Source organism: Streptopelia decaocto (assembly GCF_964273445.1).
Source record: "Streptopelia decaocto genome assembly, chromosome: 20".
Lineage (NCBI taxonomy): Eukaryota > Metazoa > Chordata > Aves > Columbiformes > Columbidae > Streptopelia > Streptopelia decaocto.
In genome coordinates, this window is record NC_138675.1 from 351,364 (window position 1) to 363,948 (window position 12,585).

Consider the following 12,585-nt stretch of genomic DNA (forward strand, 5'->3'; position numbering starts at 1 on the left):
ACTATGTCTGAGTTCTCTGCTCCTCCTAATCAAACTCAGGAAGATTTCATGACACTTGGGCAGACATGGACTGGCTCTGGGTCAAAGGCTCCTGAGATTTTTAATAAAAACAAGTACAATGTATAGGGTAAAAGTGGAAAAAAGATCAAGGAAAATCTGGGCTGTTTCTGCTGACCATGGGCAAAGGTAGATGGTTCCCTGGTGATCATGGGTCTCCCAGCTGCACAGACCTCTCCTCCCTCCTGGCTGCACCCAGCTGCACAACAGGGATGGGCTCTCCAGGCCAGGGGCTCAGGGATTGCTGTGCACCCAGCTCTGTCACAGCTCTGTCCTCATGAGGATGTGCCAGAGAGTCCTCTTCAACATCATCATAGCCCATGCTCTCCAGGGTCAGGGACGAGGTGTCTCCTTCAGCTCCAGGGACCTCGGCATTTCTCTGGGAGCACAGGCTGCCCCCTACAAGCAGCAAGGCAGGACATTGCAGTTTGTCCCATGGGGTCTGTGCATGACCTTCCTCCCTGCTCCTCACCATATTCAGCTCCTTCTCTCACCCTTCAGTCCCTCCACTGAGAACTCTGGGGCAGGTTCCCCCTTCCCAGGAGTTTTAGGTCTCAGCACAGCAGCAACTATGGTGGCAGGGATGGCACCCCAGGAACCAGCAGCGCTAAATTTCTCTCTTACCTCTGGGTGCATCCCTGGGTCCTGCTCCCTCCTCTGGCACCCTGGGCATTTCCCAAGCTCCCTGCCTAGGGGCAACGTCCTCCCCAGGGTCAGAAACCTCCCTGGCATCATCATAGCCAGCTTCTGGGTCATCCCCGGGCAGAACAATAACATCTGAAAGGAGAGAGGAGCTGGTGACAGTGAGAAGATACATCCTGCAGAACAGAGAACAAAATGCACAGGGACACAGGACTGAGACACCGGTGTTGGCAGCACCACAAGAGACGCTCAAGTGCTCCCCATCTCTGACAATGACACTTAGTGACACCTCTATCCATCTCCTGTCTGCAGGGAGATCAACCTCCTCCTGCTCCATTACCTGGTGCTGATCCCAGACCATGCTCCTCCTCATGGTGCCCAGAGTAGAGCTGCAGCTGGGTCAGGGACTGCTGTGAAAGGGACTGCTCTGAAGAGGAGCCTGGAGAGATATGCAGCGGTTGTTACGGAGCGAGCCCACTGATCTGGCTTGTGGTCAGCATTGCTGGGGAAGGGGGACCCACAGAGCTGGGGCTGCATGGGGAGGAGCTCTTGGAATTCACCCTGCTTCCCCGGGACAAGCCCTGTCTCAGAGGTGCTCCCAGAGCTACCCCAGGACCACTCCTCCCTCATTCCTCAGGTTTCATGTGGGTTTCGGGGGCAGGAAGAGAGGGGCTGTCCAGCTGTGATGGGCAAAGCTGGTTGGGAAGAAGCTCCTTTCCCAAGCCCAGGACTTGGGTGCTCTACCCACAGACCACACAGCCCCAGCACCACAGGGACCACGGCTGGAGGCATCAGGGGATCAGCCCTGGGTTGGGGCCAGGGAAAAGGGTCCTGCAGATGTGCCTCCAGGAAGGACCCACACCCACCTGAGCGACCAAACCTCTTCTGCTTCTCCCACACTGGGCTGTAACCGATCTCCTCATACACAGCCTCGGGGAAGAGCTCCTGGGCTTTCCTGGAGCCTGGGGACAGAGGCAGCGCTGGCACAGGGACAGACAGAGCGGCAATGGGACCCCACTGTGCTCCCCTAAACCCATTCCTTGGCCCATCCCAGGACTGCTCCAACAGTACAGCCGCACTGTGCTGTCCCAGAATGGCTGCCATATCCCCAGTGGGGGCCACATTGCTGTGGAGATAACCTGGGGCAGCATCACCCTTGCATCATCCCTGCAGAGACAACACTCATGCCCCTCTGGCCCCTGGGTCATGACCCCCATGTCTGACCCCAGAGCAGCTCCCATGTTTTCTCTCCACCTGGAACTGGCCCCTGTCTGTCCCATGAGCCCACAGCATGGCCTCTGCCCTGCCAGGGGTTGGGTAGGGCTGGGCAGAGGGTCAGTCGGGGGGTCTGACATGGAGATGGACCCTGCTGCCCTGTGCTCCTCCCATCTTCTCCCATGTCCCAGAGCTCCCTCCATTACTATCCAGAGCACTGCCAGCCTTGGCCGTCTCCCCAAAGCTAACATTTCCCCAAGTCTAACATCTCTCCCAGGCTAACATCTACCCCTGTCCTGCTCTGCCATTTCTCTCCTTGCCCCATCTCTTGCTCCCATCACCTCTGGGCTCTCTCCACCCCTTGCTGCTGGTGCCCTGTAGCCAGACAGTCAATGGGGAGGTGTGTTGGACAGGTGGCAGCACACAGTCTCATCCCCTGAACTCTGCCTGTGCCCCTACTGACACCCACAGGCCTTCCAGGAGGCATCACTCCTGGGACCGCTGTGGAAGGACCCACCTCTGTGCCCAGCCCTGGCCCTGAGCACTTGCCCGGCCAGAAGGGCCAGGAGCAGGCAGAGAAGGGCCCCCAGGATGATGCAGATGATGACGGGCACTGAGACTCTCCCGCTGGCAGCGGGGCGGCCCCGAGGGGGATCTGCATGGGCAAGAACATGGAAGGGGCAGCATCAGTCCTGACCCCCATCACATAAGTCAGCAGGGGGTAGAGAGCCCTAGAGGGGCGTGATGGAGAAGCTTTAACCCTGCTGAGGGAATTACAACCCTCCCCAGCCTCCTCACAACCACCCCAGTGCCTCCTTCTGGGAGTTTCACACTCCAGCAAGGAGCCCCTTCCATCTACCTGTGGGTCAGGGCCTGGCCCCAGGGATACCCAGCTCTGGGGGGAGGACAAGTTACCTGCTCGAGGTGGGGATGCTGCTGTCCTGGGTGTAGCTGCAGAGGAGGAAAAGGAGAGCTCGGCTGAGAGGGTGGGAGTGCGCGTACCAGGGACCCTCCTCTCCAACACACCATATGTGTGTCTGTAGGTGTCCCTGATACATCCCACCCAAATTTCCCCTCCTGTAGTGCTATAAAGGGAGGCCAGGACAGGGCCCAGGGCCTCTGCTCTGGGTGGCAGGCAGGATGGCACAGGCAGCCCAGGGGATGGTCCTGGAGCTGCAGGGTCCCACGGCAGTGGCCCAAGGACACCCAGTTCCACCAAGGCTGCACCCAGCTCGGCACCAGGCTGCCACAGGAACCACAAGAACATTCTTGGTCTCGGCAGGTCAAGGGCTGTGCCAGGACCAAGAGGGTGAAAGGCCTTCCCCAGCTCCCTTCCAATACCCAAGCAAGGGGTCCCAGCCCCCCGCTCACCCAAGCAGCGCACAGCAGCATCTTCCTTATGCCGGCAAGCATGTCCGTCCCCGGGCCGGGCCCAGCAGTCCTGCAGAGACGACTCCGTCCCCTGGCACTCCACCCGCTCCAGCCAGATGGGGCCTTGGCCCACCCCAAAAGCAGCCTCATGCAGGGCAGACACCGCGGGGCCACAGCCCAGCTGCCTGCACGCCACCTGGGCATCCTGCATGTCCCAGGAGTCATCGCACACTGTCCCCCAGGAGCCGCGATGCCAGAGCTCCACTCTGCCCGAGCACCCGTCCTCGCCTCCCACGGCACGGATCTTCTCCCTGTCTGGACAAGGCAAAAAGCTCCCGTGGCACTCAGACAGCAGAGCCCTGCCAGGCAAGAGGAGCACACGGAGGAGCAGCTCCCTACCTGTGCAGCTGCTGGAGTTGGGGCACGGGGTCAAAGGCTCTGGAGGCATTTCTGGGCGTCCTCCTGTAGAAGGAAACACTGTGGTGAACAGGTTGCCTCGGGCGACTGTGCAGAAGAGAGTGGAGCTGAGTTCTGCTTGTGCCTCTGTGTGCTATCTTGGTCACAGAGCAGCAGGAGGGTGCCCATGGAGGGGAGGTTCCTCTGAAGTCTATCTGGTCTCTTCTGAGACCTCTCCAGGAGATGTCTCTGCCTCCCCTGGGAACTGCTGGGTGGCAACTGCTGCTGGACATGTGGGGCTCTGAGAGCTGTGGTCACATTTGTGCCACGGGCAGCAGAGGAGTCTGACATGGAAAGGAAAAGCCCCTCCAAGCTCTTTCTCTGAATTTGGCTGTGCCCAGAGGGGAGCAGAACCTGGGGTGACACCAGCGCCCAAGTGGCTCAGAGTTACCATTGCAGGTGATGTGGGTCTCTTCTTGCAGGTTATCACATGACTGTGGGTCCCAGGGAGCAGAGGGACACTGCCAGAAGGAGCTGGTTCTCTCCCCACACTGCACGAAATCCAGCCAGGCAGGGCCAGACACCCTGCCATAGGGCAGGCCTGCTTCCAGGGATCCTCCATCCCCGCAGCCCAGCTCTTTGCACACCAGCGACACCGTGTCACGAGTCACTGAGTTAGAGCAAACACTCCCCCATGTCCCATTGTAGAAAACCTGGAGGCGCCCGGAGCAGCCGTTGCTGTTCCCCAACTTCAGGGCCATGAACTCTGGAAGGAAAGAGGCAGCAAGAGGAACAGGCTGGTCTGGGGCTGTGGGAGCCAGGACACCCCTGCACTCCCCAGGCCCCCAGCCAGGCAGGGCAGGGTCAGCAAGTCCCCCTTGCACCCAGGGCAGAGAGAAGTCCCTGATGGACATAGCCCCTGCTCTCCCCGCTCACCCTGGGGGACACTGAGCTCCCCAGGGACCCCAGTGAACTGAGGGCACCCATGCATGGGTGTCCATAGGCCGGGCTCAGCCAGGGGCTCAGCCAGGGACAGCCTTGGCCATGCTCGGCTTTTCCTGCATCCCGGCCTCCCTGGGAACCATTCCAGCACAGCTCCCAGCACAGACCTGAGCAGATGACGCCCGCGTCCTCTTTGTGCCCGCAGTCATGCTGCCCCCAGGGCCTGGCAGCGCAGTCCCAGAGAGCAGCTTCAGCCCCGGAGCAGTTCACACCGTCCAGCCAGATCTGCCCGGAGCCTTCCCCGAACCGAGCGGAGCCGGCCGCCTCCACCGCCCCTCCGCAGCCCAATTGGTGGCACACAACAGTGGCATCAGACAGGTCCCAGCCATCGTCACAGACAGTCCCCCAGCTGCCCTGGTAGTGGATCTCCACTCTTCCTGCACAGCGCCTGGGCTGGTTCACCAGCCGGACCCGCCGGCTCCCTGCAGTGGCAAGAACCCCAGTTGTTGTAAGGGGGTGGCTGCTCCCCCACCTCATCATCTGGGGACCTGTGCAGCGCTGCTCACCCCAGCAAATGACTCCCACGTCCTCCACAACCGCTCCCAGCGGGGCACTCCCGGGCAGGGAGGTGTTGCAGAGGGTCAGGCTGGCCTCGTGCCCTGCGCACCGGACCCCTCGCAGCCCCACGGGGCCTGTCCCTCGCTCAGGCTTTGGGGGGTTGTAGGCTTTTTCTGCATCTCCACACCGCAGCTGCCGGCACACCACGCTGGCCTCCTGCTCGTCCCACTGGTCGTCCAGGACTCTGGCCCATGTCCCGCGCTGGAAGATCTCCACTCGCCCGTCGCACCGGCTCCCGCCGCCCACCAGCCGCAGGGACGCAGAGTCGGCTGGGCCTGGGGAGAGCAGAGGAGCCACAGCCATCAGTGGCACCGGGCAGCACAGCAGCCTTCAGGGAGGAGGGCAAGGGGGGGTTGTCCGACCAAACAGGACAAGATTGAGCCCTTTGCTGACAAGAAGTGAGGGCAAAGCCCAGACCCTTTCTGCAGCTCACACCCAGGTCTGCTGCTGCTGGGGGCACCTGGGCAGCTCCTGCCTGGGTGGTGGGATGAGGCTCTGCAGGGCTCTCTGTGGGGATGGGATGCGGTTGTCTGCAGCTGCAGGGATGGAGAAGAGAGCTGCAGCCCTGTTCTGGGCTCATCCCACAGAGCCCAGGCCTGGCAGTGGTGCCGCAGCCCAAGCCACTGCCCTGGGGCAGACGCCTGCCTCTGTTCACACCTCAGCTCTCCCAGAGCAGCGTGGTCAGTCTGAGCAGGGAAGGCCCTCCACGCCACTCCTGGGGAAGCCAGGGCTCCTCCAGGGAGAAATTCAGCCTGGTGCTGCCATGAGACTGCTGCTTTGGGTGGCCATGTCTCACAAAAAGGGAAAATGGAGCTAATGCACCATTTTCCCAGCACTCACCTGAGCAAATGACAGCAGCAGCATTGCCGTGAGAGCATGGTGAGGCCCCCAAGGTTACCACTGGGCACTGTCCCAGGTGGGCTTCAGTCCCATCGCAGTGAAAGGATTCTCTCCAGACAAGGCCAGTGTCTCTCCCAGAATGCTCTCCTCCAGGAACGGACTCAGCAAACCCACAGTTGAGCTGACGACACAGAACGTGGGCATCCAAGAGATCCCAGCGGGAGGCACAGAGGGTCCCCCAGGTCCCCAGAACCTGGACCTCCACCCTCCCTGCACACGCTGTGCTGCCGTTCACCAGCCTGAACCCTGTGTACTCTGGGGACAGAGGAGGAGAGAGGGTAGGTTGGTGCTTTTGCACTCTTGGTAGGTGGCAGAGAGCCCAGAAGGACACCATTGTCTTTCTTCTGGTTCTTCACACTTTCCATGCTGCAGACGGTCCCACGATCCCTCCTGCCCTAACTCCTGGCCACATGGTCCTTGCTCTGTTCCCCAGCCACAGTGCTCAACATCCCACCCTGAGTCCTTACGTGTGCAGGTGACAGCAGCGCTGTTCATCTGGGGGCAGGCCTGGTCCCTGGGGGACCCCTTGGGGCAGGAGGACAGGAAGGACTCATTCCCCACACACTGCAGCTCTCCATCCCACATGGGACCAGCCCCTTCTCCAAAGTGACCTCCTCCAGCCGTAGGCAGGGCCACGCCGCACTGCAGCTCCCTGCAGACCACGTCAGAGGCTTTGGGGCCAAAGTGTGAATCACAAACAGTTTTCCACTGGTCCTCGTCACGGATCTCCACACGTCCTGAGCAGCGGCTCTTCCCACCCACCAGACGGACAAATCCTGGGGAAAAAAAAAAAAAAAAAAGAAAAAAAAAAAAAAAGAATAAAAGCAACAAAAGAACTGGGAGTTCCCAGAGCTGTCAGGCAGTTACATGCCCACATCCCGCATCACCTCCAAGCATGCTGTGGCCAAACTGCCCATTGCACATCCCAGAGGAAGCTGTTGGGGAGTGCTGGTGACACAAACACTTCCAAGACCCCTGCACCCCTTCCCTACACCATCTGAGCTCTCAAGGTATGTGTCTGCCGCACACTCAGCCACAGGTACTGCTCAGGCAAAGTGCTCCCACACAAGGTTCTCTGCGCTGCCTGGCACTGTCCACCCAGCCCTGCAGCAGTGTGAGCAGTTGGGGTCCAGGAGAACTGGCCCAGGTGATGACAACTGATGCAGCCTGCTCAGCCCCTTGCACACCCTGGGGCCAGGCAGGACCATCATCACCTCAGTGCAACCAGTAGCACACTCTGATCCCATGGTGTTCCTGGGGTGTTGAGAGGTTCCTTTTAGGTGGGGGAAGTCCCAGAGCACAGAAATGGAGCAGCTGTTATCACAGCTGGTGCCTGCCCAGACCCCTCCCATGCCTGCTCGAGTGGGGTGTTCTCAGCCAGGGACATCATGCTCTGTCTGCCCAGAGGTGCACAGGTCCCAGACCAATGGCCAGGCAGGGGGGCAGGACACCTGCATGTGTCCTCACACTGCCTCAGAGGGTGACAGCAGGCAGAGATGAGAGTCAGTAAGTGCTGGCAAAGACCCTGTTTAATGGGTCAGTGTGAGGAGCTGCGGGCAGGCAGGAGGGGCTGGTCAGCACTGTCTGCATGGCGTCCTGTCCTTGCAGCGCTCACACAGCTTTCCCCAGGAATATCCCAGTACCAGCCTGTGCATGTGGTGATGCAGGAGAAGCAGACAGAATCAAGCAGCTGCCAAGCACCTTAAGCCTCACGGTGCAGGACCACACAGCTGAACCCTGGGGATGGGCAGTGAGAGGCTGTTTGCTGCCGGCTCCACTTCCCAGGGCCCAGCACTCGTGCTCTCTGAAAAGTCCCTCCAGGGCCGTCAAGGTACATATTTCTCTGAGGGGGAACAACCCAGCGTGACCAGACAGCTCATTCTCTTCCTCCAAGGTGTGGGGTACTGGGCAAGTCCCCTCATGGTATTTCGAGCATGGGGATCCTCAGCCTTGTTGGCTCAGAACTGGAAGAATGGGTGGGGACTAGTGGAGATCAGTGGACACCCCAGGGCAAGGATGGAGGATTCAGGTGCAGCCCAAGACACTGAGGCAGAGCTAAGACACTGAGGCAGGGTTAATTCACCCTGGGGTAGGCACCCTCTGGGCTTTCCCCAGGGACTGGGGACATGAGCAATGACAATACAACTAAGCAGTTCGACTAGCATCAGTGGGACCTGCTCTGGCTTATGCTTATTGCTCTCTAATGGCACAGCCAGGTCCCTTCCCCCATCCCAGCCCCAAAGCAGGGAACAGGATGACCCCTTACCTGAACACGTCACTGCAGTGTCAGAAAAGTGATTACAGCTATAGTTACCCAATCCTCCAAGTGCGCAGTCAGACAAGGCAGATTCGGTGCCATTACAGTCAACACCATCAATCCAAATGGGGCCAGATCCTGGCCCAAAAGAGCCATCCTGGTCCACTCCAACAGCAGATCCACAGCCCAGTTGCTTACAAACCACTGCAGCATCTTCCACGCCCCAGTTGTCATCGCACACGGTTCCCCACTGTCCCAGGCCTTTCACCTCCACTCTCCCAGCACAGTGCCCGCCACCATCCGCCAGCCTCAATTCCACAGCACCTTCGAAAACTGACACAGCAGCAGTCAGAACAGCATCAAGCCCTAGCACTGTGGTGTCAGGGTGGGAGCCCATCCAACCCCAGTCTGTCTCCAGGGTAGTGCAGAGGTCCCTTCTGTCCACATGAGCTGTGCAATGGCTGGGGGTGACCAGCTGCAGCACCGCTGGGTCATTTGTGGCCCCACAGCCTTCAGCACTTCCTTCTACCATAACAGCCCCTTCGACTGGCCCCTGGCCCAGGCCCACCTAGAGCACCCACTCCTCCCCAGCCAGAACCCTGGGAAGAGGCCTGTATGGGTTTCCCAAGCGCACACTGATGCTTGTCGCCAGGACCCCCAGCTCCCCTGGGACACAGTTTGCCCTGGGCACCTCACAGCTCATCGTCTCAGGCCTTTGTGTATCTCCCATATAGCAACATGATGATCCCAGAGAGCCCTCCCAGCCCATGATCCCACTTGGTCCTGGGGTATCAGCCCAGCCACATCCTTGTAAATCATCTCCCAGGAAAGTCACCCCTCTGCCAGCCTGTGGGAAGTGATGCTCCAGTTCCCTTATCTCCACAAGCACAAACCGTCCCCTGCTCAGGTTGGGGCTCACCCCAGTGTTCAACACCCCACCCTGAGTCCTTACGTGTGCAGGTGACAGCAGCGCTGTTCATCTGGGGGCAGGCCTGGTCCCTGGGGGACCCCGTGGGGCAGGAGGACAGGAGGGACTCATTCCCCACACATTGCAGCTCTCCATCCCACATGGGACCAGCCCCTTCTCCAAAGTGACCTCCTCCAGCCGTAGGCAGGGCCACGCCGCACTGCAGCTCCCTGCAGACCACGTCAGCGGCTTTGGGGCCAAAGTGTGAATCACAAACAGTTTTCCACTGGTCCTCGTCACGGATCTCCACACGTCCTGAGCAGCGGCTCTTCCCGCCCACCAGACGGACAAATCCTGGGGAAAAAAAAAAAAAAAAGAATAAAAGCAACAAAAGAACTGGGAGTTCCCAGAGCTGTCAGGCAGTTATGTGCCCACATCCCGCATCACCTCCAAGCATGCTGTGGCCAAACTGCCCATTGCACATCCCAGAGGAAGCTGTTGGGGAGTGCTGGTGACACAAACACTTCCAAGACCCCTGCACCCCTTCCCTACACCATCTGAGCTCTCAAGGTATGTGTCTGCCGCACACTCAGCCACAGGTACTGCTCAGGCAAAGTGCTCCCACACAAGGTTCTCTGCGCTGCCTGGCACTGTCCACCCAGCCCTGCAGCAGTGTGAGCAGTTGGGGTCCAGGAGAACTGGCCCAGGTGATGACAACTGATGCAGCCTGCTCAGCCCCTTGCACACCCTGGGGCCAGGCAGGACCATCATCACCTCGGTGCAACCAGTAGCACACTCTGATCCCATGGTGTTCCTGGGGTGTTGAGAGGTTCCTTTTAGGTGGGGGAAGTCCCAGAGCACAGAAATGGAGCAGCTGTTATCACAGCTGGTGCCTGTCCAGACCCCTCCCATGCCTGCTCGAGTGGGGTGTTCTCAGCCAGGGCCATCGTGCTGTGTCTGCCCAGAGGTGCACAGGTCCCAGAACAATGGCCAGGCAGGGGGGCAGGACACCTGCATGTGTCCTCACACTGCCTCAGAGGGTGACAGCAGGCAGAGATGAGTGTCAGTAAGTGCTGGCAAAGACCCTGTTTAATGGGTCAGTGTGAGGAGCTGCGGGCAGGCAGGAGGGGCTGGTCAGCACTGTCTGCATGGCGTCCTGTCCTTGCAGCGCTCACACAGCTTTCCGCCCGGACCGGTTACACCAGCAGTTATAGTCCCAGCTCACAGTCTGGTTGGTCACACTGGGCCCTGCTCCAGCATATTCATCACTCCCTGAGAGCACAGCCCCGTCTTTTCCCCCATCACAGTCCCCTTACCTGAACATGTCACTCCAGCATCCTCAATATGATCACAACTATGATCTCCCCATCCTTTGTGTTTGCAGTCAGACAAGGTAGATTCGGTGCCACTACAGCGAACATCATCCATCCAAATAGGGCCAGATCCTGGCCCAAATTTGCTAAGCCAGTGAGCTCCAACAGCAGACCCACAGCCCAGCTGCTTACAAACCACTGCGGCATCGTTCATGCCCCAGTAGTCATCACACACGGTCCCCCACTGTGTCTGGTGTTTCACCTCCACTCTCCCAGCACAGCGCCTGCCACCGTCCGCCAGCCTCACCTCCAGGGCACCTTCAAACACCAACACGGGGTGAGTCAGGAGAGTGTCGAGTCCCAGTACTGGAGGTCTGGGGGAACCTCCTGCCTGGGCCAAGTCTGTCCCCAGTGCAGTGTGAGGGTCCCTTTTGTCCCCACAGCTCTGCAAGGCTGGGGTGCCAGATCCAGCACTGCTGGGTCATTCTCCACCCCACCACACGAAGCACCTCTTCCCACCCCAACAGCCGCCTGCCCGGCACCCAAGCCCACCCGCACACTGCCCAGCTCTGCACTGGACACCCACTCCTCTGCAGCCTAGCACACCCGCAACAGCCCCGTGTACCCAGGCCAGCAGCTTCCCATGCAAACTGCATGCCCTGACACCATCCAAACCCACCCAGGGCTTTCTCTGTTCCCACTGAGACCATCCAGAGGATCCTCCCACCCACATCCCCTCCTCTGCCCTGGCATCAGCGCAGCCCCTGCACTGAGCCAGGCCCCTCACAAAGAACATCTCTCTACTGAATGTCCCTGTCCTCTTCTCTCTGTGGGGCACAAACTACCCTCGTGGGGTCAAGTCTCCCCTGGCACAAGGAGTGGTGAGCAGCACACAAACCTTCTGGGGCACCCCAGAGGTTGGCAGTGCCCAGGGTAACTCTGAGTGCTGCCATCGCCAGTGAGGCCTGCTCCAGAGGCAGAGTGTTGGGGAATAGGGGCTCCAAAAAGGGTACCCCAGGACAGGGGGTCTTTGAATCCAGCTGGGCACAGACTGCCGTAAACACTGGAGCCCTTGAAAAGGAGATACTCTCTCCCACCCAGATAGGCACAGATTCCATGGATTTGAGTACCTTCTGTCCCTTGTCTCAGTAATGCCTGCAAAGAAACCCCATTCCCAGACAGATCCTCATGACCACGCTTGTACCCACTGGCCCTGGGTGGTGGGACAAAGGAGTCAACACTTACCCTGGCACAGCTGTACCCAGAAGAGCAGCCACAGTGTCTGAGGGGACAGGAGTCTCTCTGTGCCCATCCTGAGCCTCCTGCCCTGATGGCACATCCCTCTGTGCCGTGCTCCCTGCCACAGCTCCAGGGACTCGTGGGAACAATGATGATGGGAGGGCAATATATGTCTGTAGATGCCAGCCCAGCTACAGGAGGAGCCAATCAAAGCAGCGACACCTTTTTAGACATTATCGGGAGCTATCTCCCCTCCGACACAGCCCAGTCCTCCAATGAACTTCTCCAGCACCATTCATGACCATATATGAGGGACGGCTCCGCTGCAGGTGTCACAGCACTGTGGTGGTGGAGCATCACAGGACAGAACCAGCTGTATTGGGGGAAACAGATTTTTCACTCCTTGAGCACTGCAGAATGGACCAGGAGCACTGAGCATGTCCTGTGACAGGCACATCCAAGAGCCCAACGTGTGAGTGTCCAACCATTCTTGTGCCATAAGACCCAGGGGCTGGGACTGCACTGGGGCTGTGTCAGGAAGGGAAGGAAGCAGCCCCTGTCCCTGCAACAGAGCCCACTGTGCTGAGAGCAGCAGCTGGGAAAGGGCCTTAGCCCAGGGCAGAGCCCCATCCCAGGAGCGCTGTCTCACCCACCGCTCCATGGAGAGCCCGCGGAAGGTCCCTCACAGGAGCTGGAGCTGGGACACGTCCCTGTCCTGGCAGCAGACG

At 59.6% G+C, this 12,585-nt stretch overlaps 1 protein-coding gene across 1 annotated transcript; it reads right to left on the reverse strand.

Moving 5' to 3' along the window:
• Positions 1-1,016: 1,016 nt before the first annotated feature.
• On the reverse strand, positions 1,017-11,930 carry LOC309448366 (antigen WC1.1-like; the record flags this gene model as incomplete). Its single annotated transcript, XM_082069838.1, has 11 exons — positions 1,017-1,138; positions 1,566-1,661; positions 2,432-2,569; positions 3,286-3,600; positions 3,685-3,789; positions 4,133-4,447; positions 4,791-5,105; positions 5,190-5,510; positions 6,082-6,396; positions 10,622-10,936; positions 11,864-11,930. 11 exons carry the CDS (start codon positions 11,928-11,930, stop codon positions 1,017-1,019), a joined length of 2,424 nt encoding a protein of 807 aa, XP_081925964.1.
• Positions 11,931-12,585: the final 655 nt, after the last annotated feature.